Source organism: Coregonus clupeaformis, chromosome 8, assembly GCF_020615455.1.
Source record: "Coregonus clupeaformis isolate EN_2021a chromosome 8, ASM2061545v1, whole genome shotgun sequence".
Classification (NCBI taxonomy): domain Eukaryota; kingdom Metazoa; phylum Chordata; class Actinopteri; order Salmoniformes; family Salmonidae; genus Coregonus; species Coregonus clupeaformis.
The window spans coordinates 37479659-37507061 of NC_059199.1; the positions used below are offsets into that span (position 1 = coordinate 37479659).

Sequence of the window (27403 nt, forward strand, 5' to 3'; positions counted from 1 at the left end):
GGCCACAAAGTCATGGGTGAACAGAGAGTACAGAAGGGGACTAAGCACGCACCTATGAGGGGCCCCAGTGTGGAGGATCAGCGTGGCAGATGTGTTGTTGCCTACCCTTACCACCTGGGGGCGGCCCGTCAGGAAGTCCAGGATCCAGTTGCAGAGGGAGGTGTTTAGTCCCAGGGTCCTTAGCTTAGTGATGAGCTTTGTAGGCACTATGGTGTTGAACGTTGAGCTGTAGTCAATGAACAGCATTCTCACATAGGTGTTCCTTTTGTCCAGGTGGGAAAGGGCAGTGTGATTGAGATTGCGTCATCTGTGGATCTGTTGGGGTGGTATGCGAATTGGAGTGGGTCTAGGGTTTCCGGCATGATGGTGTTGATGTGAGCCATGACCAGCCTTTCAAAGCACTTCATGGCAACCAACGTGAGGGCTATGGGGCGGTAATCACTTAGGCAGGTTCTCTCCACGTGGAGCGAGGTGAAAGGGCGTATTCAATACAACTGTGACATTTGCCCTGCAGGGAGGGAGAGACATGAGGAAGCCGGCTGCACTACGGGGTCAATGACATTTATCATTTATCATGTTTATCTCCAGTTATTAACTCAGCCTGTACCAGGCTACCAAGGACGGGGTCAATGATCCCATACAGACTGCTACCCCAACACACAGCCTTGGTTCAGTCTTCCATTACGTGCTAGTTAAGGGGTAAACAAAAGGGGACTCAGGATCATAGGATAGCAGCATTTGGTATTGACAAGGAGTAATATAATTTTAGGAAAATAACAACACAAGTAGCCTAGATCCTAATCACATAGATAGATATAATTTTATTCTCATGATCAATAGCCTACTTTATTTTTGGCCTTACATGTGTTTTTGCAAATAGGCTATCCAACCTAGAAAACATTAATCTTTCCACCCATGTTGCATATCACTTAACATAACAATGTGTGATGGTCACTGTGACCCTTATTTCAGTTTATTTGAATAGTTCAGTCATGGCTCCACAGATATGTTATCGGGGTCAAAGAATGGAACAGTGAGCTGTTGGTCATTGACACCTATCCATCAGCGATATCTCCTGCTAAATCACTATCATTGACAATAAATGAGGATTAGAATTAGAAAGATGTTATCCAACTATTAAATGTAACATTTTCAATGGGATTTCTGAAGACAAACATGGGTCATTACCAATTCAGAGGTGGGGAAATTAGCTATAATGGCTACAACAAAGAATTTCAGAATCAGAACGCTATCCTTGGGCATACAAATCATGTGTTTGCATGTGAAAATATCTGTCCATAAATACATTTGAATTCATTCAAATGCACAGTTATAACAGATTAACCTAAGAAATAAGTTGTAATCGTGAAATGAAATGAATATACGATAATTATGGCATAAATAATTACCAATATTTTTGGCCATCAATCAAACACTAATTCCTCATCTAGAATATTCGGTTCGCTGCTGCACTCCGTTTCCCACCGTCATAATTTGAACGTGCCATATCCGTTCATCTAACACGATCTAATTGGCTGTTTGGTTTGTCAATCAAAAGGTTGGCATCCTATTGCATCAAACTTCCCATTCTTTTACAAACAAGGTGGTGCTTGTTTCCAGGAAGTAGCACAGCAACGTGACATTACATTGCTCCCTGTTGCTGCTAGCCTGTCCATTTCAAATTATATTTTCAATCAAGTGTAAACATTAGGACAGAAAATGGGTGATGATGAAAAGTATGACGGGATGTTGCTTGTTATGGCACAACAGCACGAAGGAGGTGTACAGGAGGTAAACTATAGCTTGATAGCATGCTAGCAAGTTAGTATGCTAACATAAGCTAGCACATTCCTCATTAAACCACTGGTTAGCCGGCTAAATTATGTTAGCTATATGGGGGATGGGAAAGTGTCCAGCGTTTGCACCATGCATATAGCAACACAAACCTGTAGCTAATGTTAGTCGCATATAATAAATATCACACCAGTAGCGTAATCGTTAACCATAGTTTAGCTAGCTAGCTAGCTAGTTGTGTTTATGCATGCTGGTGTGGTAACGTTAGTAAGCCATAGCAAATAGGCTTGTGACATGTATAAGGCTCCGGTTGGCTATGTATTTTTTATTTATTCATTTATTTCACCTTTATTTAACCAGGTAAGCCAGTTGAGAACAAGTTCTCATTTACAACTGCGACCTGGCCAAGATAAAGCAAAGCAGTGCGATAAAAACAACAACAACACAGAGTTACATATGGAATAAACAAAAACGTACAGTCAATAACACAATAGAAAATAGAAAATATATATACAGTGTGTGCAAATGTAGTAAGTTATGGCGGTAAGGCAATAAATAGGCCATAGTGCAAAATAATTACAATTTAGTATTAACACTGGAGTGATTGATGTGCAAATAGAGATACTGGGGTGCAAATGAGCAAAATAAATAACAATATGGGGATGAGGTAGTTGGGTGGGCTAATTACAGATGGGCTGTGTACAGGTACAGTGATCAGTAAGCTGCTCTGACAACCGATGCTTTAAGTTAATGAGGGAGATAAGTGTCTCCAGCTTCAAAGATTTTTGTAGTTCGTTCCAGTCATTTGCAGCAGAGAACTGGAAGGAATGGCGGCCAAAGGAGGTGTTGGCTTTGGGGATGACCAGTGAGATATACCTGCTGGAGCGTATCATACGGGTGGGTGTTGCTATGGTGACCAATGAGCTAAGATAAAGCAGGGATTTGCCTAGAAGTGATTTATAGATGACCTGGAGCCAGTGGGTTTGGAGACAAATATGTAGTGAGGGCCAGCCAACGAGAGCGTACAGGTCACAATGATGGGTAGTATATGGGGCTTTGGTGACAAAACGGATGGCACTGGGATAGACTACATCCAATTTGCTGAGTAGAGTGTTGGAGGCTATTTTGTAAATGACACCGCCGAAGTCAAGGATCGGTAAGATAGTCAGTTTTACGAGGGCATGTTTGGCAGCATGAGTGAAGGAGGCTTTGTTGCGAAATAGGAAGCCGATTCTAGATTTTTGGTCTAACCAGACCCCTAGGTATTTGTAGTTGTCCACATATTCTAAGTCAGACCAGAAAGTAGTGATTCTAGTCGGGCGGGCGGGTGCAAGCAGCATTCGATTGAAGAGCATGCATTTAGTTTTACTAGCGTTTTAAGAGCAGATGGAGGCCACGGAAGGAGTGTTGTATGGCATTGAAGCTCGTTTGGAGGTTTGTTAACACAGTGTCCAATGAAGGGCCAGATGTATACAAAATGGTGTCGTCTGCGTAGAGGTGGATTTGAGAGTCACCAGCAGCAAGAGCGACATCATTGATATACACAGAGAATAGTGTCGGCCCGAGAATTGAACCCTGTGGCACCCCCATAGAGACTGCCAGAGGTCCAGACAACAGGCCCTCAGATTTAACACATTGAACTCTATCTGAAAAGTAGTTGGTGAACCAGGCGAGGCAGTCGGTTGAGAAACTAACTGTATCATCTCTAATGTAATATTTATTCGTCCAACAGCTAGTAAACACGTTTTTCAGCTTCCTCCGGCGTAAAACAGACTTCTTCACGGGTGGCGAGGCAGGTGCACCAAAGAAGGTAAGTCCAGAATTGGCTACCTAACAGAACAAAGATGCATACATCAAGCGATACTGAACTAATCTGTCTAATCTTATGAACTAGCACAATAACAAAGTCCAAATTGGCTATATTGTAAAAATGTATGAAAACAAAAATGTGTTTTAGGGTTGTGGTTATGGTCAGGTTTAAAATCAGATTTTAAGAAGAGAAATTGTAGAAATAAGAGGGGTTTATGACTTTGTGGCTGTGTTACCTAGTGACGACCCCTCTGTCCCCAGCTGGTGAAGGAGTCGTTTGCCCACCACAGCGGTCTTGCCCTGAAGGCCCATAGAGAGAAGGAGAAGAGACAGGAGAAGGAGAAGAGAGAGAAAACAGAGAGGGCTGCCAAGCTAGCTGAGGAAGAGGAGAAAAAGAAGATTAAGAAAGCAGATGTCGAGCCCAAAATCAAAGAACTGACAGATGAAGAGGCAGAGAGACTTCAGTCCGAAATCGACAAGGTAAGAAAAACGGACCCTGCAGATAGCACTACAGGGTGATCTGAAAAGTCATAGTCAATCGATCAATAATATAATAATACTTTTAGCAAAAATGTTTATTTTCAATTCACAAACTGTAGAAACAATGAGAATAGAAAGGTTCAGAACTTTTGTAAAACATCACAATACAGTTGAAAAAATATATATGGCAAATAGAAATCCAATATGGATGGTGTTAGGAGATAGATGGGAGGTGTTGAATGGAGCTGAAGGATGGGACTAATAACAACGACTAATAACTAGTGTAAGACATGCTGTGTCCATAATAAGTATATAGGTTATATATTGTGAGCTTTTGTGAAAGAGCACAGTTAGAAAGATATATAGAAGCATACCAGATGGACATCATGAACATCATGAAAATGATCGGAGGAAGTTCAGGAGTAAAAACAAACAAAATATAATTATTAACTGGGTCCATAAAATGTATATAGTATGTATAAGCATGAAGTAGAGGCCTAAGCATTGTTGTTCACTAGTTTACTCCAATTAGGGAAGGGATGGTGGGGTTGGAAAGTAATAAAGGGAAATATATATATATATTTTTAAGGATATGTATGTATATATACAGTGAGGGGAAAAACGTTTTGTACGTTTACCCACTGAGAAAGAAATGATCAGTCTATAATTTTTATGGTAGGTTTATTTGAACAGTGAGAGACAGAATAGCAACAAAAAAATCATTCAGATGTTCATTGGCAAACTTCAGACGGGCATGTATATGTACACTGCTCAAAAAAATAAAGGGAACACTTAAACAACACAATGTAACTCCAAGTCAATCACACTTCTGTGAAATCAAACTGTCCACTTAGAAAGCAACACTGATTGACAATAAATGTCACATGCTGTTGTGCAAATGGAATAGACAACAGGTGGAAATTATAGGCAATTAGCAAGACACCCCCAATAAAGGACTGGTTTTGCAGGTGGTGACCACAGACCACTTCTCAGTTCCTATGCTTCCTGGCTGATGTTTTGGTCACTTTTGAATGCTGGCGGTGCTTTCACTCTAGTGGTAGCATGAGACGGAGTCTACAACCCACACAAGTGGCTCAGGTAGTGCAGCTCATCCAGGATGGCACATCAATGCGAGCTGTGGCAAGAAGGTTTGCTGTGTCTGTCAGCGTAGTGTCCAGAGCATGGAGGCACTACCAGGAGACAGGCCAGTACATCAGGAGACGTGCAGGAGGCTGTAGGAGGGCAACAACCCAGCAGCAGGACTGCTACCTCCGCCTTTGTGCAAGGAGGAGCAGGAGGAGCACTGCCAGAGCCCTGCAAAATGACCTCCAGCAGGCCACAAATGTGCATGTGTCTGCTCAAACGGTCAGAAACAGACTCCATGAGGGTGGTATGAGGGCCCGACGTCCACAGGTGGGGGTTGTGCTTACAGCCCAACACCGTATAGGACATCTGGCATTTGCCAGAGAACACCAAGATTGGCAAATTCGCCACTGGCGCCCTGTGCTCTTCACAGATGAAAGCAGGTTCACACTGAGCACATGTGACAGACGTGACAGAGTCTGGAGACGCTGTGGAGAACGTTCTGCTGCCTGCAACATCCTCCAGCATGACCGGTTTGGCGGTGGGTCAGTCATGGTGTGGGGTGGCATTTCTTTGGGGGGCCGCACAGCCCTCCATGTGCTCGCCAGAGGTAGCCTGACTGCAATTAGGTACCGAGATGAGATCCTCAGACCCCTTGTGAGACCATATGCTGGTGCGGTTGGCCCTGGGTTCCTCCTAATGCAAGACAATGCTAGACCTCATGTGACTGGAGTGTGTCAGCAGTTCCTGCAAGAGGAAGGCATTAATGCTATGGACTGGCCCGCCCGTTCCCCAGACCTGAATCCAATTGAGCACATCTGGGACATCATGTCTCGCTCCATCCACCAACGCCACGTTGCACCACAGACTGTCCAGGAGATGGCGGATGCTTTAGTCCAGGTCTGGGAGGAGATCCCTCAGGAGACCATCCGCCACCTCATCAGGAGCATGCCCAGGCATTGTAGGGAGGTCATACAGGCACGTGGAGGCCACACACACTACTGAGCCTCATTTTGACTTGTTTTAAGGACATTACATCAAAGTTGGATCAGCCTGTAGTGTGGTTTTCCACTTTAATTTTGAGGGTGACTCCAAATCCAGACCTCCATGGGTTGATAAATTTGATTTCCATTGATAATTTTTGTGTGATTTTGTTGTCAGCACATTCAAATATGTAAAGAAAAAAGTATTTAATAAGATTATTTCATTCATTCAGATCTAGGATGTGTTATTTTAGTGTTCCCTTTATTTTTTTCAGCAGTGTATATATGTACAGTGGGGAGAACAAGTATTTGATGCACTGCCGATTTTGCAGGTTTTCCTACTTACAAGGCATGTAGAGGTCTGTAATTTTTATCATAGGTACACTTCAACTGTGAGAGACGGAAACTAAAACAAAAATCCAGAAAATCACATTGTATGATTTTTAAGTAATTCATTTGCATTTTATTGCATGACATAAGTATTTGATCACCTACCAACCAGTAAGAATTCCGGCTCTCACAGACCTGTTAGTTTTTCTTTAAGAAGCCCTCCTGTTCTCCACTCATTACCTGTATTAACTGCACCTGTTTGAACTCGTTACCTGTATAAAAGACACATGTCCACACACTCAATCAAACAGACTCCAACCTCTCCACAATGGCCAAGACCAGAGAGCTGTGTAAGGACATAAGGGATAAAATTGTAGACCTGCACAAGGCTGGGATGGGCTACAGGACAATAGGCAAGCAGCTTGGTGAGAAGGCAACAACTGTTGCCGCAATTATTAGAAAATGGAAGAAGTTCAAGATGACGGTCAATCACCCTCGGTCTGGGGCTCCATGCAAGATCTCACCTCGTGGGGCATCAGTGGCTCCGTAAGAAGCATCTCAAGGTCCTGGAGTGGCCTAGCCAGTCTCCAGACCTGTACCCAATAGACCATCTTTGGAGGGAGCTGAAAGTCCGTATTGCCCAAGCGACAGCCCCGAAACCTGAAGGATCTGGAGAAGGTCTGTATGGAGGAGTGGGCCAAAATCCCTGCTGCAGTGTGTGCAAACCTGGTCAAGACCTACAGGAAACGTATGATCTCTGTAATCGCAAACAAAGGTTTCTGTACCAAATATTAAGTTCTGCTTTTCTGATGTATCAAATACTTATGTCATGCAATAAAATGCAAATGAATTACTTAAAAATCATACAATGTGATTTTCTGGATTTTTGTTTTAGATTCCGTCTCTCACAGTTGAAGTGTAACTATGATAAAAATTACAGACCTCTACATGCTTTGTAAGTAGGAAAACTTACAAAGCATGGCAAAATCGGCAGTGTATCAAATACTTGTTCTCCCCACTGTACATCACTGATCATTGCAACTCCACAAGGTGAGATCTTGCATGGAGCCCCAGGCCGAGGGAGATTGACAGTTCTTTTGTGTTTCTTCCACTTTCTCACCAAGCTGCTTGGCGATGGTCTTGTAGCCCATTCCAGCCTTGTGTAGGTCTACAATCTTGTCCCTGACATCCTTAGAGAGCTCTTTGGTCTTGGCCATGGTGGAGAGTTTGGAATCTGATTGATCGATTGCTTCTGTGGACAGGTGTCTTTTTATACAGGTAACAAACTGAGATTAGGAGCACTCCCTTTAAGAGTGTGCTCCTAATCTCAGCTCGTTACCTGTATAAAAGACACCTGGGAGCCAGAAATCTTTCTGATTGAGAGGGGGTCAAATACTTATTTCCCTCATTAAAATGCAAATCAATTTATAACATTTTTGACATGCGTTTTTCTGGATTTTTGTTGTTGTTATTCTGTCTCTCACTGTTCAAATAAACCTTCCATTAAAATTATAGACTGATAATTTTTTTGTCAGTGGGCAAACGTACAAAATCAGCAGGGGATCAAATACTTTTTTCCCTCACTGTATATGCGAGAAAAGGAAAAAAAAACATGGGGGATTGGAAGTGATGCAGACAATTACATTGATGGAAGTTACAATCTATCTGCAATATAAAAAATAAAATAAAGATAGTGGGGGGGATCACGTGACCCTTGAACGAGATGGCCGCATGAACTAGGAGCTCCGCACAAGTAGTTTCCAATTCCTAATCTTACCTCCACTTCAAGTTTAAACTCATTTAGCTTTAGTCAAAAAGTCATGGCGGCTTCAAAAGGCAACACTACAGGTGACATTTTTACCCGGACTCGAGTACTAGCGACGGAAAAAGCCTCCAAGAAGCAGCTAGCTTCAGAAAAAGCTAGCGCCATTAGCCAGGAGAAAGAGGACCCGTCCCCCCGAGGCCCAACGAATGCCAACCTCGCACTCTGTCGAAGACATCTTTTCTGAGCTGAGATCCCAACGTACAGAACTCAACACTAAACTAGATGCCATTAACGCTCAGCTCAGTGCGATAGGGGGCAAGGTGACAATCCTGGAAAATGCCTTGCCTGACATAAACAACAAGATAACCATAAACGCGGGCGCCTGGACGAGGCAGAGGGGCGAATCCTATCCACGGAAAACTTATTGCAGACGCCATGGAAACAATAGCATATGCTAAAAAAAAATAGAGCAGCTGGAAGAGAAAACAGAGGACCTGGAAAACAGGGGGCGAAGGAATAATTGTGTTCTATTAAATCTGGGCGAAAAAGAAGAGGGAAACATGCCACTGATCCGCTACCTGCAAGACAAACTTCCCGAGTGGCTCCACCTGTCCACCGACAGGCCCATAGAACTCGAGAGAGCTCACCGAGCACTGAGGCCCCCACCAGCAGCCAGACAACCACCGCGCCCAATCACCATACGTTTCCTGAGATTCACCGACAAGGAACTAGTCCTACAGGCGGCGAAAACCAACACCATTACAGTGGGAAACGCCAAACTCACCTTACTCCAGGACCTGTCAGCTGGAATACGCCGAAAGCGCCGAGAGTTTGACGAGGTGAAGAAATGCTCCATTGACCGAGGCATCTTTAGGGGATTCAAATACCCAAACGAGCTCAGGATTCTTCACCAAGGAGCCCTGCGACACTTCAAAACTCCCGAAGAGGCAAAACGTTTTTTGAAAGACAACCCCGTTCAATGAGAAATGGACCATTGACTAAATGCGATTAATGCGATTACTGTTATTACTAAAGGAGGTAAGACAACATATAGCCGATATCCAAAGACCCACCGCCCTGCAAAATTTCATTATAGCCGTCCAATCTATATTTATGTTCCTTTAGCTGAGAGGGATAGGCCCCATATTATAACTTAGGCCTACTGTATGTAGGCTGGGCTATTGATTTTATTTTCTCCCTTTCTTAATGTGGTCTGGACGGGGGCTACGTTGTCAGTTACTCAATGCGGGCGGAGAGGATGAGGCATTTCTTTGGTGGGGAGGGGGAGACGTTGTGCGTTGCTAACTGTTCCCGGTCTTTTTTTTTGTTGTTGTTGGAACACAGAATTGTGACTGAGCGGGGAGGTAATAGATCCAACGGGATATGTCGAGTTGTTTGGGAACTCGGCTGGGGTGTTCAGAGATTGTTATTTTATGTAAACCATTTATTTTCCTTTTATGTGAACGCAGCTGTAACTACGATCCACCTTTACCCAGAGATGACTTGCACTAAAGTTGGATTACTGTTCGATGACGATGACTAGTACCTTAAATCTATTGACATGGAACTGCCACGGTCTAGGCCATGCAATAAAACGGAAAAAGATACTATGTGCTCTAAAAAAGGAAAAAGCAGACATCGCGCTATTGCAAGAGACACACCTCTGTGATGCTGAACATTGCCAAACTCCGCAGAGCTTGGGTGGGACAGGTGTATTTCTCATCTTTCAAATCCAACAGTAGAGGTACAGCAATACTTATCCATAAGAATGTTCCATTCATAATTGACAAAAACATATCTGATCCGGAGGGGAGATTTATCTTGATAACTGGGTCACTGTATGGGCAACCAATTACTATCTTAAACATATACGCCCCTAACACAGATACTCCTGCTTTTATGTCGAAAATGATAACTCTGTTCAATGAGCATTGTGTCTCCTTTGGAGTGTTGGCCGGAGATTTTAATTGTACCCTGAACCCAACCCTAGACAAATCATCTCTAATCACCACCACAAATCCTAGATCTGCAAAGATGTTGAACTCTCTTACTAAAGAGATGGGACTGATAGATATCTGGAGAGAGACTAATAGCTCAGCTATGGACTATACATACTACTCTAATGTCCATAACACCTACTCCCGTATAGATTACATTTTTATCCCAAAGAGTTTCATAAATTCAGCCACGTGTACAATCGGACCCATAGCGCTTTCGGATCACGCCTTTGTCCACCTCCGCTTTGACCTCTGCAAAAACATCCCGAGATCAAAGAGCTGGAAATTCAACACCTCCATGCTATCAAACGAAGCATTCCATACATTGGTAACTACATGGATAGACAACTACACACAAGACAACAAAGATTCTCCTGTTTCTCCGGCCACAATGTGGGACGCTGCAAAGCCACACTAAGAGGTCATCTAATTGCATATGCTTCCTCTAAGAAAAAAAGCAATGGAAGCACACAGGCTAGATCTGGAGAGGGAGCTGGAACGCTGTGAAAAAGTACATAAACAATCCCCAGACAGCACCTCCTGGAGTCAACTTAAAGCAGCCAAAGCCAAACTGAATTTGGACTATACTCGGGAGATTTAAAAAAAAGTTTTCTTTACTAAACAGAAATACCATGAGTATAGCAATAGGCCTAGTAGATTGCTTGCTTATCAATTAAAAAAAGAGCAGTCAGAGCGTACAATTATGGCTATCCGAACAGCAGAGGATGAGGTCACATATGATCCAAAAAATATCAATTTAACTTTTCATGATTTTTACTGCAAACTATATACCTCTGAGAGAAAACACACGGAGGCAGAACTCCACTCCTTCCTAGAGGGAATCTCGCTACCTAAACTATCAGAGACCGACCAAGAAGATCTCAACTCCCCCTTCACTCCTGAGGAGATCCTGGAGGCAATTACCTCCATGCCACCTAACAAGTCCCCAGGCCCAGATGGATTCCCCAGAGAGTTCTACAAAGCTTTTTGGCCCCAGCTTAGCCCTATTTTCATGCCAATGCTGGAGGATTTTTGCAAAAACGGAGTTCTCCCAGACTCAATGCACACAGCTCGCATTACAGTGTTGCTCAAAAAAGACAAGGATCCCCTATCCTGCTCCTCCTTCCGGCCCATAAGCTTGTTGGATTTCGACTACAAAATAATCACCAAATTGCTCGCCAAAAGACTAAACACTCTTCTTCCCAAAATAATAAAAGCGGACCAGACGGGATTTATTAGAGACAGATACTCTTCTGATAACATTCGCCGTCTTTTTGATATTATTGATCAAGTAAACGCACAGAAGACCCCTGTCCTGCTGGCTTCACTGGATGCTGAGAAGGCGTTCGACAGGATGGAGTGGAGCTTTCTGTTCTCAGTCTTAGAGAAGTTCAACATGGGCCCAAACTTTATTAAATGGATCAAATCACTATACTCTCATCCAAATGCCATGGTGACTACTAACGGACTGAACTCTGACAGATTCCCTTTGGGACGGGGCACAAGACAAGGGTGCTCGCTGTCCCCCTGCTCTACTTGTTGGGGGCGGAGCCTCTGGCAGAGTTGATAAGGAGCAATCCAAGTATTATGGGTGTTCCTGCAGGCGGCCTGCAGCACAAGATTTCGCTTTACGCGGATGATGTCTTGCTCTACATATCCAACCCTAAGAAATCCCTTCCTCCCATCTTAGATACAATTGCTCAGTATGGCACGTTTTCAGGTTATAAGATTAATTTTAACAAATCCACTGTCTGCCCTCTCAATATTATACTCACCAGTTCTATGAAGACACTATGCCCATTCCAATGGAAGACACAGGGGTTTCAATACCTTGGGATATTCATAACACCAGATCTGAATAGGCTTTTCAAAGAGAATTATCTTCCACTCCTGGATCAAATCAAGAACAACCTCCAAACCTGGATCTCCCCTCCCAATTAGCTTAGTAGGAAGAATTAATGTAATCCGTATGAACATCCTCCCTAGACTGAACTATTTATTTCAGATGCTCCCATGCTATCTCCCAGCTTCCTTTTTCAAAACAATTAACCAAAGCATCACCAAATTTATATGGGGCAATAAAAAACCTAGGATCAAGCTTTCCACTCTATCGAAACCTGAATCTAAGGGTGGTCTTGCCCTTCCCTCCCTTCAATTGTACTACTGGTCTGCCCAAATCCGCAACATGCTAACATGGATCACAAACAGACAAGAGTCAACGTGGAGCCAGATAGAAGCCCAATCTTGTGGTTCATTGCCACTAAGCTCAACTATATTCATTGATAACTTTAGTGAAGTGGGCAACATAGCCAAAACATTTGTGATTTACAGTACCCTACGAGCGTGGAGGGACTGTAAGAAATACTTGGGCATCTCCTCCCAAATATGTTCTCACTCGCCTATAGTAGGCAACCCAGACTTGCCAAAAGCCCTGAGAGATGCCAACTTTAATCTTTGGCATACTCTAGGAATCAGGACCTTTTCAGACCTATTTCATCAGAAGACCACTACACTGAAATCCTTTCAAGAGCTCTGCAATGAATTCAATGTGCCAAGATCCCATTTTTTTAAATATCTACAAATTAGACATGTCATCTCCTCATTTACTTCCAAGAGGAGGTTTAGAACTCAGTTGAATGAAGTTGAAACCCTTCTTGTCACAGCACAATCCATTAAAGGCAAAATATCCTATATCTATAGACTCCTTTCTGAGAAAGGAGGATCCTCCTTACTCCTTTGAAAATAATATGGGAAAAGGACCTTGGTCTGACTATCAGTGATGAGTTATGGGCGGAGGTTTGCGACAGGGTATACTGCTCCTCTACTAATGAAAAATGAAAGAATCTAATTACAAATTTTTGTACAAATTTTATTACACTCCCCTGAGACTCCATAAAATGAAAACAGACATTTCTCCTAATTGTAATAGATGTACCTCTGAAAGTGGAACCTATATGCATGTATTTTGGAGCTGCAGAGAGATTGCCAGATTTTGGCAATCTATACATACTGCTGCACAGAAAATACTAGATGTACAGTTTGATATGACCCCGTGTCTCTATCTTCTTAATGCCCAGCAGGACTTTGTTCTTGATCCTGACAGAGAAAATTTGCTCATGACCATTACATACTTTGCTAAGAAATGTATTCTTCTATTGTGGGCCTCTAATACTTCTCCTACATTTAAAATGTGGATTGACCAGATTGTTGACTTTCTCCCTCTTGAAAAGCTCACTTATGACCTCCACAAGAGACAGCCCAAGTTTGATAGACTCTGGTCTCCACTACTCAACTATATTTCAAATTGGACAGAGTGAATGGGGAATCAGGGAGATGGGCAGATGCGTGTTGTGTAAGGTGCTGTAAAACCTAAAAACTAATTATTGGCTCGTCATCTCAGCTAAGGCTGGAAATAGCTAATAAGAACCTTGATAGTGCTGCTGCAAGTTCTATAATTTAAATTTTGTTATAATTATTATTTGTGTGTGTATGTATGTATGTATGTATGTGTATATATATGTATGTATATATATATACATATATAAAACAATTTTTTATTATTATTATTTTTTTTATTTTTTTAATTTTTTAATTCACGTCTGTGAATGTGGAATGTGTTTGGTTGGTTGATTGAAAACTTAATAAAACTTTAAATTGAAAAATAAAATAAAAAAATAAAAAAAATACGGATTGTCAGTTATGATTGATTGATGTGCTATACACACTAGATTTAACCGTTTGTCTTTGTTAGGGCTGACCCCATTTAGTCTACTGGTCAATTTCTTTAGTCGAGCAGTAGCTAAAAATATTATGGTGTACAAGACACCTGTCTTATTCGCACTGAGTGGACTGATCCATTGTGGAGGCCGTGGGGATGGCACAGTCCATCAGTGTAAGACATGTTATACTGAAATTGTATATGGTTATATTACATAAAAACAATGGTGCAACACTAATAGAAATAATATTATTTTATAACAAATGCGCTTTTTCCCTCATTGGATAGCGGTCGCTGTCCACGGTTCTGAAACACATCAGTGCGCTGTTGAATTAGTGCCTTTTCCTAGACCATGTTGCTATGTGCATAATAGCAAAGTTAACCAGCATATTGATGTTGAGAACAATGCCGTGGCGGCAGCAGCAGAATGAGGAGATGAGAAAACAGCCCTTGCCTTATTGTCTAAGAAAAGTGAGGAGAGAGGAAACCCCAACTTAATTAGGTCTATAATCAAAAGCCTAACCGTTAAATGTGCCTGGCTTTATAATTAATCAATGTATCTATAGAAATAAGACAGATCTTGCTACTGTTGCCTGTTTAAGTGTTTGTTTAATAGCCTTCTGATTCCGTGAGCACCAAGCCTCACGCAACGACATGTTAAGTAAACAATTTCACAAATTCGACTGTTTTTAATCTTTGCGTTGCTGTAATAAAGGCTTAACAATTTTTTTTGTTAGAACAGCCTCTCTTGTATTATTTTTAATTTATTTTGTGTTTACACTGTTCCAAATTGTCTGAAAAATTATAATAATAATAATAACGCTCCTTTTTCTTGATCTCCTTATTGTTATTATTACTATTATTATTATTATCATAATAATAAGCAATGTCATTATCATTAGTAAGCTTAGTATAGCAGCCTTGTATAACCACCATCGAACTGTAGGCCTAAGAGCACATCCTGTTTAGTCTTAATACCGTGACTTACTTAGGCCTATATTTCAATACTTCTATAGGCTACTGTATCAATCATTCATTCGTTCATGTCATCACACAGCATACGAGTCATTCATGATTTTAAATGCAATCAAGCATTTTAGGTTTAAAATACAATAAAGCGAGCCTTTAATAATTAGCTTATACAATAAATAAACCGTTCCATTTGGGAAATTGCATTCACGAATGAATGTGACTGTTTTTAGTCTTCACTGTAATGAAGGCTTAACAAAAAAAAAAACATTACAACAGACTCTCTGGTACGCTTATACCTTATTTAGTGTTGTTTACATTGTTCCAAACGTTCCGAAAAATTATAGTGTAATCAATACAGCACCTGTTTGGCACACATAATATGCACGCAGCGCTTGCTCCTTACCTTATTTTTCTTGATCTCCGGGATTTTCCACAACTAGTCACATTTATTCCACACATCTGACTTTCCCTTTACCTCCTGAGCAACCAGTAAACCTTCCCACATTTCAAGTTTTTTTGTCACGTCCTCTGCATCCATTTTGCTGTCACGTGTTATGGTGTTCAGAGTTTATTATAACCAATGTATTGACGTGATTATGATATGCTATAGGTCAGGACCTATTGTACCCTATTCGGACAGGATTAGTTTTACTGGGGGAGGTCAGGTAATGTAATTATGTGCACAAGCACAAAGCACCACATCTGTAATTTTAGTCCCGTCCGAATCAGCCATGTCAGTAATTTTTAAATGGCAGGAGAGTAACAATTCCACCAAGAATAACTGACTGTTTTTTGGCGAACTCCAAGGTCCTCTGATAATACTAGTCCCGTGCGAATCGACATCGCTGTGTTTTGAGAGAAATGTCTGAGTTTGACAAGTGTTGCTCGTGGATTGCGCAAGAAAACAATAACTGATTAGATCAATTGATCTAAGTGCTGCGCATAAGCCAAATATGACTGGCCTACATGTAGCCTATCAGCTTTCACAGTGAATGCTTTTTTTTAAATATATTTTGTGCGTATGAATTGAATATTGCCAAATGCATCAGTAAAAAAATATTGAGCCTATTTAATGCAACCCTTGTTGTTAATAGTTCGCAAAGCAGCATACAACTGACCTAAACGTTTGGAAATGATAAATTAACTTTCTCATCCATAGCCTAAAAATGCATCTCAAGTGCATTTGCACTGTTTAGCTCACATCTGAAGGCTGGGGGGCATTTGGACATCCTGCGGATCGCTAAAATATCCTAATGATTATGATCACACTTCCTGAATTCAAATATTATGGCGACACTATAGGAAAGATGGATTGGTATGGTTTAGAAACTTGGCAATCAAGCTAGAGTTATCAGTGTGGCCCTATCACCTGGGCATGTTGAAATACTGTATCTTCACGCCTAGAATAAAAACCTCCAGGCTTTCGTTATTACTGTCAATTTATTGGGGGGAAACTAATCCCGTCTGAATCGTCCTCTGGAATAACGGACATTCTGGAGTAAAAACTACATAACCACCATTCAAATATAATCAAATGTATTGGTCACATACACATGGTTAGCAGATGTTATTGTGAGTGTAGCGAAATGCTTGTGCTTCTAGTTCCAACAGTGCAGGAATATCTAGCAAGTAATATCTAACAGTTCTACAACAAACACCTAATACACACAAATCTAAGTCAAGGAATGGAATAAGAATATATAAATATATGGCATTATCATTATCAGAGAGGCATAGTCTAAGATGCAATAGATAGTATAGAATACAATATATACATATGAGATGGGTAATGCAAGAAACAGTGCCTTGCAAAAGTATTCATCCCCCTTGGCGTTTTTCCTATTTTGTTGCATTACAACCTGTAATTTAAATGGATTTTATTTGGATTTCATGTAATGGACATACACAAAATAGTCCAAATTGGTGAAGTGAAATGAAAAAAATTACTTGTTTCAAAAAATTCCAAATAATAAATAATGGAAAAGTGGTGTGTATTCACCCCCTTTGCTATGAAGCCCCTAAATAAGATCTGGTGCAACCAATTACCTTCAGAAGTCACATAATTAGTTAAATAAAGTCCACCTGTGTGCAATCTAAGTGTAATATGATCTCAGTATACAGTGGGTAGAACAAGTATTTGATACACTGCCGATTTTGCAGGTTTTCCTACTTACAAAGCATGTAGAGGTCTGTAATTATTATCATAGGTACACTTCAACTGTGAGAGACGGAATCTAAAACAAAAATCCAGAAAATCACATTGTATGATTTTTAAGTAATTCATTTGCATTTTATTGCATGACATAAGTATTTGATACATCAGAAAAGCATAACTTAATATTTGGTACAGAAACCTTTGTTTGTAATTACAGAGATCATACGTTTCCTGTAGGTCTTGACCAGGTTTGCACACACTGCAGCAGGGATTTTGGCCCACTCCTCCATACAGACCTTCTCCAGATCTTTCAGGATTCAGGGCTGTTGCTGGGCAATACGGACTTTCAGCTCCCTCCAAAGATTTTCTATTGGGTTCAGGTCTGGAGACTGGCTAGGCCACTCCAGGACATTGAGATGCTTCTTACGGAGCCACTCCTTAGTTTCCCTGGCTGTGTGTTTTGGGTCGTTGTCATGCTGGAAGACCCAGCCACGACCCATCTTCAATGCTCTTACTGAGGGAAATAGGTTGTTGGCCAAGATCTCGCGATACATGGCCCCATCCATCCTCCCCTCAAAACGGTGCAGTCGTCCTGTCCCCTTTGCAGAAAAGCATCCCCAAAGAATGATGTTTCTACCTCCATTCTTCACGGTTGGGATGGTGTTCTTGGGGTTGTACTCATCCTTCTTCTTCCTCCAAACACGGCGAGTGGAGTTTAGACCAAAAAGCTCTATTTTTGTCTCATCAGACCACATGACCTTCTCCCATTCTTCCTCTGGATCATCCAGATGGTCATTGGCAAACTTCAGACAGGCCTGGACATGCGCTGGTTTGAGCAGGGGGACCTTGCGTGCGCTGCAGGATTTTAATCCATGACGGCGTAGTGTGTTACTAATGGTTTTCTTTGAGACTGTGGTCCCAGCTCTCTTCAGGTCATTGACCAGGTCCTGCCGTGTAGTTCTGGGCTGATCCCTCACCTTCCTCATGATCATTGATGCCCCACGAGGTGAGATCTTGCATGGAGCCCCAGACCGAGGGTGATTGACCGTCATCTTGAACTTCTTCCATTTTCTAATAATTGCGCCAACAGTTGTTGCCTTCTCACCAAGCTGCTTGCCTATTGTCCTGTAGCCCATCCCAGCCTTGTGCAGGTCTACAATTTTATCCCTGATGTCCTTACACAGCTCTCTGGTCTTGGCCATTGTGGAGAGGTTGGAGTCTGTTTGATTGAGTGTGTGGACAGATGTCTTTTATACAGGTAACGAGTTCAAACAGGTGCAGTTAATACAGGTAATGAGTGGAGAACAGGAGGGCTTCTTAAAGAAAAACTAACAGGTCTGTGAGAGCCGGAATTCTTACTGGTTGGTAGGTGATCAAATACTTATGTCATGCAATAAAATGCAAATTAATTACTTAAAAATCATACAATGTGATTTTCTGGATTTTTGTTTTAGATTCCGTCTCTCAAATACTTGTTCTCCCCACTGTATATACACCTGTTCTGAAAGGCCCCATAGTCTGCAACACCACTAAGCAAGGGGCACCACCAAGCAAGCAGCACCATGAAGGCCAAGGAGCTCTCCAAACAGGTCAGGGACAAAGTTGTGGAGAAGTACAGATCAGGGTTGGGTTCTAAAAAAATATCTGAATCTTTGAACATACCACGGAGCACCATTAAATCCATTATTAAAAAATTGAAAGAAAATGGCACCACAACAAACCTGCCAAGAGAGGGCCGCCCACCAAAACTCACGGACCTGGCAAGGAGGGCATTAATCAGAGATGCAACAAAGAGACCAAAGATAACCCTGAAGGAGCTGTAAAGCTCCACAGCGGAGATTGGAGTATCTGTCCATAGGACCACTTTAAGCCATACTCTCCACAGAGCTGGGCTTTACGGAAGAGTGGCCAGAAAAAAGCCATTGCTTGAAGAAGAAAATAAGCAAACACGTTTGGTGTTCGCCAAAAGGCATGTGGGAGACTCCCCAAACATATGGAAGAAGGTACTCTGGTCAGATGAGACTAAAATTGAGCTTTTTGTCCATCAAAGAAAACGCTATGTCTGGCACAAACCCAACACCCCGAGAACACCATCCCCACAGTAGAGCATGGTGGTGGCAGCATCATGCTGTGGGGATGTTTTTCATTGGCAGGGACTGGGAAACTGGTCAGAATTGAAGGAATGATGGATGGCGTTAAATACAGGGAAATTCTTGAGGGAAACCTGTTTCAGTCTTCCAGAGATTTGAGACTGGGACGGAGGTTCACCTTCCAGCAGGACAATGACCCTAAGCATACTGCTAAAGCAACACTTGAGTGGTTTAAGGGGAAACATTTAAATGTCTTGGAATGGCCTAGTCAAAGCCCAGACCTCAATCCAATTGAGAATCTGTGATATGATTTAAAGATTGCTATACACTAGCGGAACCCATCCAGCTTGAAGGAGCTGGAGCAATTTTGCCTTGAAGAATGGGAAAAAATCCCAGTGGCTAGATGTGCCAAGCTTATAGAGACATACCCCAAGAGACTTGCAGCTGTAATTGCTGCAAAAGGTGGCTCTACAAAGTATTGACTTTGGGGGGGGGGTGAATAGTTATGCACGCTCAAGTTTTCTGTATAGTTTTCAAGTTTCACAAGAAAAAATATTTTGCATCTTTAAAGTGGTTGGCATGTTGTGTAAATCAAATTATACAAAACCCCAAAAAATCTATTTAAATTCCAGGTTGTAAGGCAACAAAATAGGAAAAATGCCAAGGGTGTGAATACTTTCGCAAGCCACTGTATGTAAACATTAAAGTGGCATTATTAAAGTGACTAGTGTTTCATTTATTAAAGTGGCCAGTGATTTTCCAGCTTTCTGTGCTGGTGATGGCTGTTTAACATTCTGATGGCCTTGAGATAGAAGCTGTTTTTCAGTCTCTCGGTCCAAGCTTTGATGCACCTGTACTGTCCTCGCCTTCTGGATGATAGCGGGGTGAACAGGCAGTGGCTCGGGTGGCAGTTGTCCTTGATTATCTTTTTGGCCCTCACCTCCTCCCTGTAGGCTGTCTCATCATTGTTGGTAATCAAGCCTACTACTGTTGTGTCGTCTGCAAACTTGATGATTGAGTTCGAGGCGTGCATGGCTACGCAGTCATGGGTGAACAGGGAGTACAGGAGGGGGCTAAGCACACACCCTTGTGGGGCCCCAGTGTTGAGGATCAGCGAAGTGGAGATGTTGTTTCCTACCTTCACCACCTGGGGGTGGCCCGTCAGGAAGTCCAGGACCCAATTGCACAGGGCGGGGTTGAGACCCAGGGCCTCAAGCTTGATGATGAGCTTGGAGGGTACTCTGGTGTTGAATGCTGAGCTATAGTCAATGAACAGCATTCTTACATAGGTATTCCTTTGTCCAGATTGGATAGGGCAGTGTGATGGCGATTACATAGTCTGTGGACCTATTGGGGCGGTATGCAAATTGAAGTGGGTCTAGAGTGACCGGTAAGGTGGAGGTGAATGATCCTTGACTAGTCTCTCAAAGCACTTCATGATGACAGAGGTGAGTGCTACAGGGCGATAGTCATTTAGTTCAGTTACCTTTGCATTCTTGTGTACAGGAACAATGGTGGCCATCTTGAAGCAAGTGGGGACAGCAGACTGGGATAGGGAGAGATTGAATATGTCCGTAAACACACCAGCCAGCTGGTCTGCACATGCTCTAAGGACGCGGCTAAGAATGCCGTCTGGGCCAGCAGCCTTGCGAGGGTTAACACGTTTAAATGTCTTACTCACGTCGGCCACAGAGAAGGAGAGCCCACAGTTCTTCGTAGCTGGCCGCGTCGGTGACACTGTGTTATCCTCAAAGCGGGCAAAGAACTTGTATAGCTTGTCTGGCAGCAAGACGTCGGTGTCCTCGACGTGGCTGGTTTTCCTATTGTAGTCCGTGATTGTCTGTAAACCCTGCCACATACGTCTCGTGTCTGAGCCGTTGAATTGCGACTCCATTTTGTCTTGATATTGACGTTTTGCCTGTTTAATTGCCTTGCGGAGGGAACGACCACTCTGTTTGTATTCTGCCATATTCCCAGTCACCTTGCCATGGTTAAATGCGGTGGTTCGTGCTTTCAGGTTTTCTCTAGTAATACTAGTCCTGTGCTAATAGGTCTTTGGTCACATGCATGCGATGCATACACGTGTCACGTAAAGAGATCAAGTGTTGAAGGAATAGGGAATGTTTTTCCTAAACAAATGAGTGATTTTGGTAACAGAACTTTTCAGTCAGAAATGGCTGTAATTATGTTGCTGCTTCAGCAACACGGACATTACGATAAACACTTTGATGTTTTGTGGTGGTCATGGCAGCAGGGAGGAGAGAGAGACAACGGGTGCTAGTCACAGTCACTTGCTGTCTTTTTTTTTTACACAGGGCAGTAAGTCTGAGCCCGTCCCGGCACAGTCAAATAATTTGCTGGTCGGACTCTCTAGGCATTTGTGTCTTAATTATTTAATCAAACAGTGTGCTTAAAGCATCAGACAAGCTCAGTGAATATAGTTGATTTGATTAAAAGACATAGGATGTGTCAATATATGGAAAAATACACGTCAACCAAGATGTTTAAAGTCGGGGACAGCCCTAGCCTTTGTCTTGATGAAGCGTATGTGCACTACTTTAATGTCTTTGTCTCGATTAAGCATATGTGCACTACTTTAATGTCTTTGTCTTGATGAAGCGTATGTGCACTACTTTAATGTCTTTGTCTTGATGAAGCATATGTGCACTACTTTAATGTCTTTGTCTTGATGAAGCGTATGTGCACTACTTTAATGTCTTTGTCTTGATGAAGCGTATGTGCACTACTTTAATGTCTTTGTCTTGATGAAGCGTATGTGCACTACTTTAATGTCTTTGTCTTGATGAAGCGTATGTGCACTACTTTAATGTCTTTGTCTTGTCTTGGTTTCAGCAAAATAAACAAGAGGAGAAGAAAGAGGCCACAAACACAAATGCTGTAACTCCACCTGAGAAAGCTGAGAAGGAAAGGGAAGAGAAGGGAGACAAGGGGGTAAGAGATTCTGCTGGGATGCCTCAGTAGAGGTACACCACTGTTTCCCCCGCTATCATATAGGCGTGGCGTCTCACCTGGGAAATAAACTATGGGGAAAAAACGTATGCACATAGTTTACAGCGCAGGGGTGTTTTATGCATGTTGAAGGCAATTGAAGCTAATGAATAACTTGTTCATTTCTGCCAGACTGATTCAGATGGAGAAGATGATGAGAAAGACAAGGACAAGATAAAACCTAACGCTGGCAACGGAGCTGACCTGGCCAATTATCGCTGGACACAGTCCTTGTCTGAAGTGGACGTGAGTTTCCCTTTTGCCTTTAGTGTTAGTGTTCCCTAGTATATGGATATTAAAGTTGTTTAACTGTAGCATGGTTGTTGCTTTAACTATGAAGAGGTATTTTGTGCTCTCTGTTCATTTTGCATGGGCAGCTCCCTCTATTTCACAGCAAATGTTGATAAACTTTTTGCCCCCAGTCACTAGGGATTGGTTTAGTATTGGGCAACATGTAATCTGGGCAGACAAGGTAATCAGGCATTCTGTGTGTTCCCCTTTATCCCACCCCCAGCTGGTGGTGCCTTTGTTCTAATTGGGTGTTCCCCTTTATCCCGCCCCCCAGCTGGTCGTGCCTTCATTCTAATTGGGTGTTCCCCTTTATCCCGCCCCCCAGCTGGTGGTGCCTTCATTCTAATTGGGTGTTCCCCTTTATCCCGCCCCCCAGCTGGTGGTGCCTTCATTCTAATTGGGTGTTCCCCTTTATCCCGCCCCCCAGCTGGTCGTGCCTTCATTCTAATTGGGTGTTCCCCTTTATCCCGCCCCCCAGCTGGTCGTGCCTTCATTCTAATTGGGTGTTCCCCTTTATCCTGCCCCCCAGCTGGTGGTGCCTTCATTCTAATTGGGTGTTTCCCTTTATCCCGCCCCCCAGCTGGTCGTGCCTTCATTCTAATTGGGTGTTCCCCTTTATTCCGCCCCCCAGCTGGTGGTGCCTTTTGATGTGAAGTTCCGTATGAAGGGGAAGGATGTAGTGGTGGACATCCAGCGTCGTGTGCTGAAGGTGGGTCTGAAGGGCCATCCTCCTGTGATTGAGGGACAGCTCTACAACGACGTCAAGGTAGAGGAGAGCTCCTGGCTCATTGAGGACGGCAAGGTGGTCACCATTCACCTGGAGAAGGTACTGCTTTTATTTATCTTTTATTACAAGTGCTTTCATTGAGATTAAAAGTATTTCACGCTGAAACCTTTTAAGTCACTAAATCATGCCTTGCGTCTGTTTCAGATCAACAAGATGGAGTGGTGGAATAAGATAGTGACCACGGATCCAGAACTCAATACAAAGAAGATCTGTCCTGAGAACTCTAAGGTAACCAACGCCAATCTACTGATGCAAGGCTCACTGTATATTGCAAGAGAACGTGTAATTATTCTCCTTTATTTAAAGGTGAATAATTTATCTCTCTCTCTCTCACCCTCCATCTCTTTCTCTCTCTCTCCTCTTCATCTCTCTATATCCCTCCCTCCCTCTCTCACCCTCCATCTCTATCTCTCTCTCTCTCACCCTCCATCTCTTTCTCTCTCTCTCCTCTTCATCTCTCTATATCCCTCCCTCCCTCTCTCACCCTCTATCTCTTTATCTCTCTATATCCCTCCCTCTCACCCTCCATCTCTCTCATCAATCTCTCTCCATCTATCTCCCCCCTCTCACCCTCCATCTCTCTCTCTCTCTCCCTCTCTCCCTCCCTTGCTCTTCCATCTCTCTCCCTCACTCTCACCCTCCATCTCGCTCTCTCCATCTCTCTCTCCTCTTCCGTCTCTCTATATCTCTCCCTCTCTAACCCTCCATCTCTCTCCATCGCTCTTTCTCCATCTCTCTCTCAACCTATCTCCCTCCCTCCCCCTCCCTCTCACCCTCCATCTCTCTCCCTCTCCATCTCCCTCTCACCCTCCATCCCCCTCTCCATCTCTCTCTCACTGCTGTCTCAGCTGTCCGATCTGGATGGGGAGACCCGTGGTATGGTGGAGAAGATGATGTACGACCAGAGACAGAAGTCTATGGGTCTACCCACCTCCGAAGAGCAGAAGAAACAAGACATCCTCAAAAAGTAGCTTTCAGTACATTGGTTATAGCACCATCATATAGCATGTCCATCATGATAACGTTTAAGTAGTGCAATACTTTTCTTCACATAGACAGTGAAAAGTTTGACCCCTCCCAGTCATCCCTGGGACTTAACTACTGACAATCTACTGACAGAATTTAACATTAGAATAGAGTACTTCATATTATACACCTACTGAAAATGATCTATATGCTGTTAACTTTCTATAGGTTTACTTGGTGCTTTTCTTTTTATTGTCTAACATGTTCCTGTATACTGGATAGTTTAACATAGCCATAGAAATGAGGTAAAAGGAAAGAGTGAATGTAAAAGCAGGCTGCCTCCTACTGTTTCCTGTCAAGGTCAGGTCACACGATCATTGCGGCCATAAACGGATAGTGAGACGTCTGTACCAGCTTCCCAACGGAGTCCGGGACTAGAGCTGACCTCGCTTCTTCCTCCTCCACCATCATAATACACTGTAACCATGTCACCCACTGCACACATTTTCAGCAGGTGGATTATGCAGTGTGTTGTTATGAGTAGTGCATAAGTTATCCCTATTCAAAGTCAGGAACGCACACTGACCTCGGCCATCATTGTACAGGCAGTCTCAGTGTGTTTGTGGGAAACGCATGTCTCCCACTGTTGAACTTTTTGTTATATGAGCAGGTGGATTGCATAGTTTATGTGCCCTGTTTTTTTATTGACGAATGAAGTTATATGCAGTTTACATACTGCATAAGTCTTGTGAATATGCTCTGTATTCGACAGATTACATGACCAGACAGTGACAATGTCCTTATTTCCTAGTGACGTGACTTGGGCATTGTGAGGTGCATTAGGGATGGTTGGCAAATACTGCATTAATTATCTCTGTATGACTCACTACACTAGTATAGGTAGAAGGACCATTACACAGAGATAAGGGGTGTGTAAGGGATAGAGGGAAGGAGCAGTAACCATCGGATATGGATGTACAGGACCTTCTCTTATCACTGGAGGTTATTAACCTCTTCTAGTTCCTGTCACGAGCAAGGCCAGGTTACCCTTGTTCACCTGTGGCTTACTAGAAACACTGTTTGAGGGGAGGCGTCGGTGATGGATGTAGAGGGCAGTCTCTTATCAGAGTTCAGGTTATTAAGCCCTTCTACTCCCTGTCCTGGTCATGACGAGGCGAGGCCAATGATAGGTTAGCTGGTTATATGTGTGATGTCATTCTGCCTCACACTTCCTCTCTTGTTTATGAAAGTGTCTCGTTCAAAATATCAAGTACACTTACTATGGTTAGACGTATGTTCATTACTGTGTGACACAATATAATAATTCCAAATCCTTTATAAATGGATGTTAGTCTGATGTGGTTACTTTGTAGGTGCTCTTTTGACCATATCGGTATCGGACCATAATAACCAAAAAATATATCTGCATCGGCCCGTTGTGGTGAGAAAACAAAGAGAGAGGTCAGTATTGCTAAGAAAATATTGACCTATCGGTATCACCCAAAATTTCCACATCTGTACATTAACGTTTTAGTCATTTAGCAGACGCTCTTATCCAGAGCGACTTACAGTTAGTGAGTGCATACATTATATATATATATTTATTTATTTTCATACCCCCCGTGGGAATCGAACCCACAACCCTGGTGTTGCAAACGCCATGCTCTACCAACTGAGCTACATCCCTGCCGGCCATTCCCTCCCCTACCCTGGACGACGCTGGGCCAATTATGCGCCGCCCCATGAGTCTCCCGGTCGTGGCCGGCTACGACAGAGCCTGGATTCGAACCAGGATCTCTAGTGGCACAGCTATCACTGCAATGCAGTGCCTTAGACCACTGCGCCACTCGGGAGTAACCGGCATCACTGCGCTGCTACCAGCTTGGCTTCCTCCACTGTCCCTGTCCCTTTACTGGACTCAAAGCTGGGATGAGTTTATCTGGTGTAATCTGACTCTATTAAACATGGCTAGTCTTGCAAACTCCTATGGTTGTTGTCAAACCCTTGTAGCCTGGAACCAGGCTACTCTTTCACTGTTCAGACTCTATGATGTGACCCCCCCCTCTGTCATTGTGTTCCAGGTTTATGTCGCAGCACCCAGAGATGGACTTCTCTAAAGCCAAATTCAGCTAAGAGACGTCGCTGTCGTTCCCCAGCCAACCCTCCATACCCCTCTGCGCTCTTACTCTGCCCAGGAAAACGATGACTATGAATCCTTATCAAAACCAACCTCCAGCGCCGATCTTACAGTTGAATTGAATCTTTCTCTTCTCTTTATCTGTCTTCATTACCCTTTCTCTCGCTTTCTGTCTCTCCCCTTTTCTGTAGTCCTGAGGTTCTGGGTTCTTGTTAGTCTCTTTCCTGTGACTGTGACAGAAACTTGACGACTGTAATAACTCCCATCTTCGTTCTGTTGCATGTGTTACTATGTTCTGAATGTTTAAAGAAATGTTTGGAGCCTTTTCCTTTTTTAAAAATAAATTAATTCAAACCACATTCATTGAAATATGGCGTCATTGGTACTTTACTGTAAGAGAAAAATTACTGAAATACCATGTGAGATTAGCTACCATGCAGATTAGGCATTTAATTCATTGTGAAATCTAACAAGAGCTTTCAGAGACGTTGTGACAGGCGGCAAATGTCACATTTTTTATTTGTTCTCATATTGTTTTTATTACCCATGAATTTAAAGTGTACTATCGTAAAACGTAGTTGAAGGCCAGTTTAACAGGTAGTCGTATTGATTTTGGAGGACATCCAAGCCTCAGGCCCAAGGGCTCCCGACTGACTGACATATTCAATGTGTTTGAAATGAAACTTGTAGGTGTTGAGTGACCATGTGTTGCTATTGTGCAATGTGTGATGCCCTTGAGACTAGAGGTTTGTATGGATCCCCTATGAATCGCTTTAAATATGATCTGATATAGAATCAGGTATATAGAGTAAGGAGCATGTGTCAGGTGGGGCTGGAGAGCAAGCATACAACTTCAGTGTGTACAGAGTGGATGACATCAATATTTGTAGTTTATAGGTTGGGAATGGTTGAGTCAATATTACCAGGTTACTAGGTGAGGTCATCATGGTATTTTAGATTAAGAACCCGACATCACTGAAGAGATTATTAATATAAATGTCACGGGTGTACTAAATAAACAAATATGATTAAAAGTC

At 42.8% G+C, this 27403-nt stretch overlaps 1 protein-coding gene across 1 annotated transcript; it reads left to right on the plus strand.

Annotated features, from left to right (window-relative positions):
- The first annotated feature begins 1595 nt into the window (after nucleotides 1–1595).
- LOC121571945 (nuclear migration protein nudC-like) lies at nucleotides 1596–26725 on the plus strand. Its single transcript, XM_041883741.1, has 9 exons — nucleotides 1596–1791; nucleotides 3527–3604; nucleotides 3865–4083; nucleotides 22030–22128; nucleotides 22318–22431; nucleotides 23108–23302; nucleotides 23408–23491; nucleotides 24112–24230; nucleotides 26311–26725. Exons 1-9 carry the CDS (start codon nucleotides 1720–1722, stop codon nucleotides 26360–26362), a joined length of 1032 nt encoding a protein of 343 aa, XP_041739675.1. The 5' UTR covers nucleotides 1596–1719; the 3' UTR covers nucleotides 26363–26725.
- The last annotated feature ends 678 nt before the right edge of the window (nucleotides 26726–27403 follow it).

What these genes read in the sequence shown, in the direction of transcription:
- LOC121571945 (XM_041883741.1), top strand. Translation starts at nt 1,720, where the DNA reads ATGGGTGATGATGAAAAGTATGACGGGATGTTGCTTGTTATGGCACAA. An exon ending in ACGAAGGAGGTGTACAGGAG is followed by an intron (nt 1,792 to 3,526) that starts GTAAACTATAGC and finishes TTCGTCCAACAG; the next exon opens with CTAGTAAACACGTTTTTCAG. An exon ending in TCACCATTCACCTGGAGAAG is followed by an intron (nt 23,303 to 23,407) that starts GTACTGCTTTTA and finishes CGTCTGTTTCAG; the next exon opens with ATCAACAAGATGGAGTGGTG.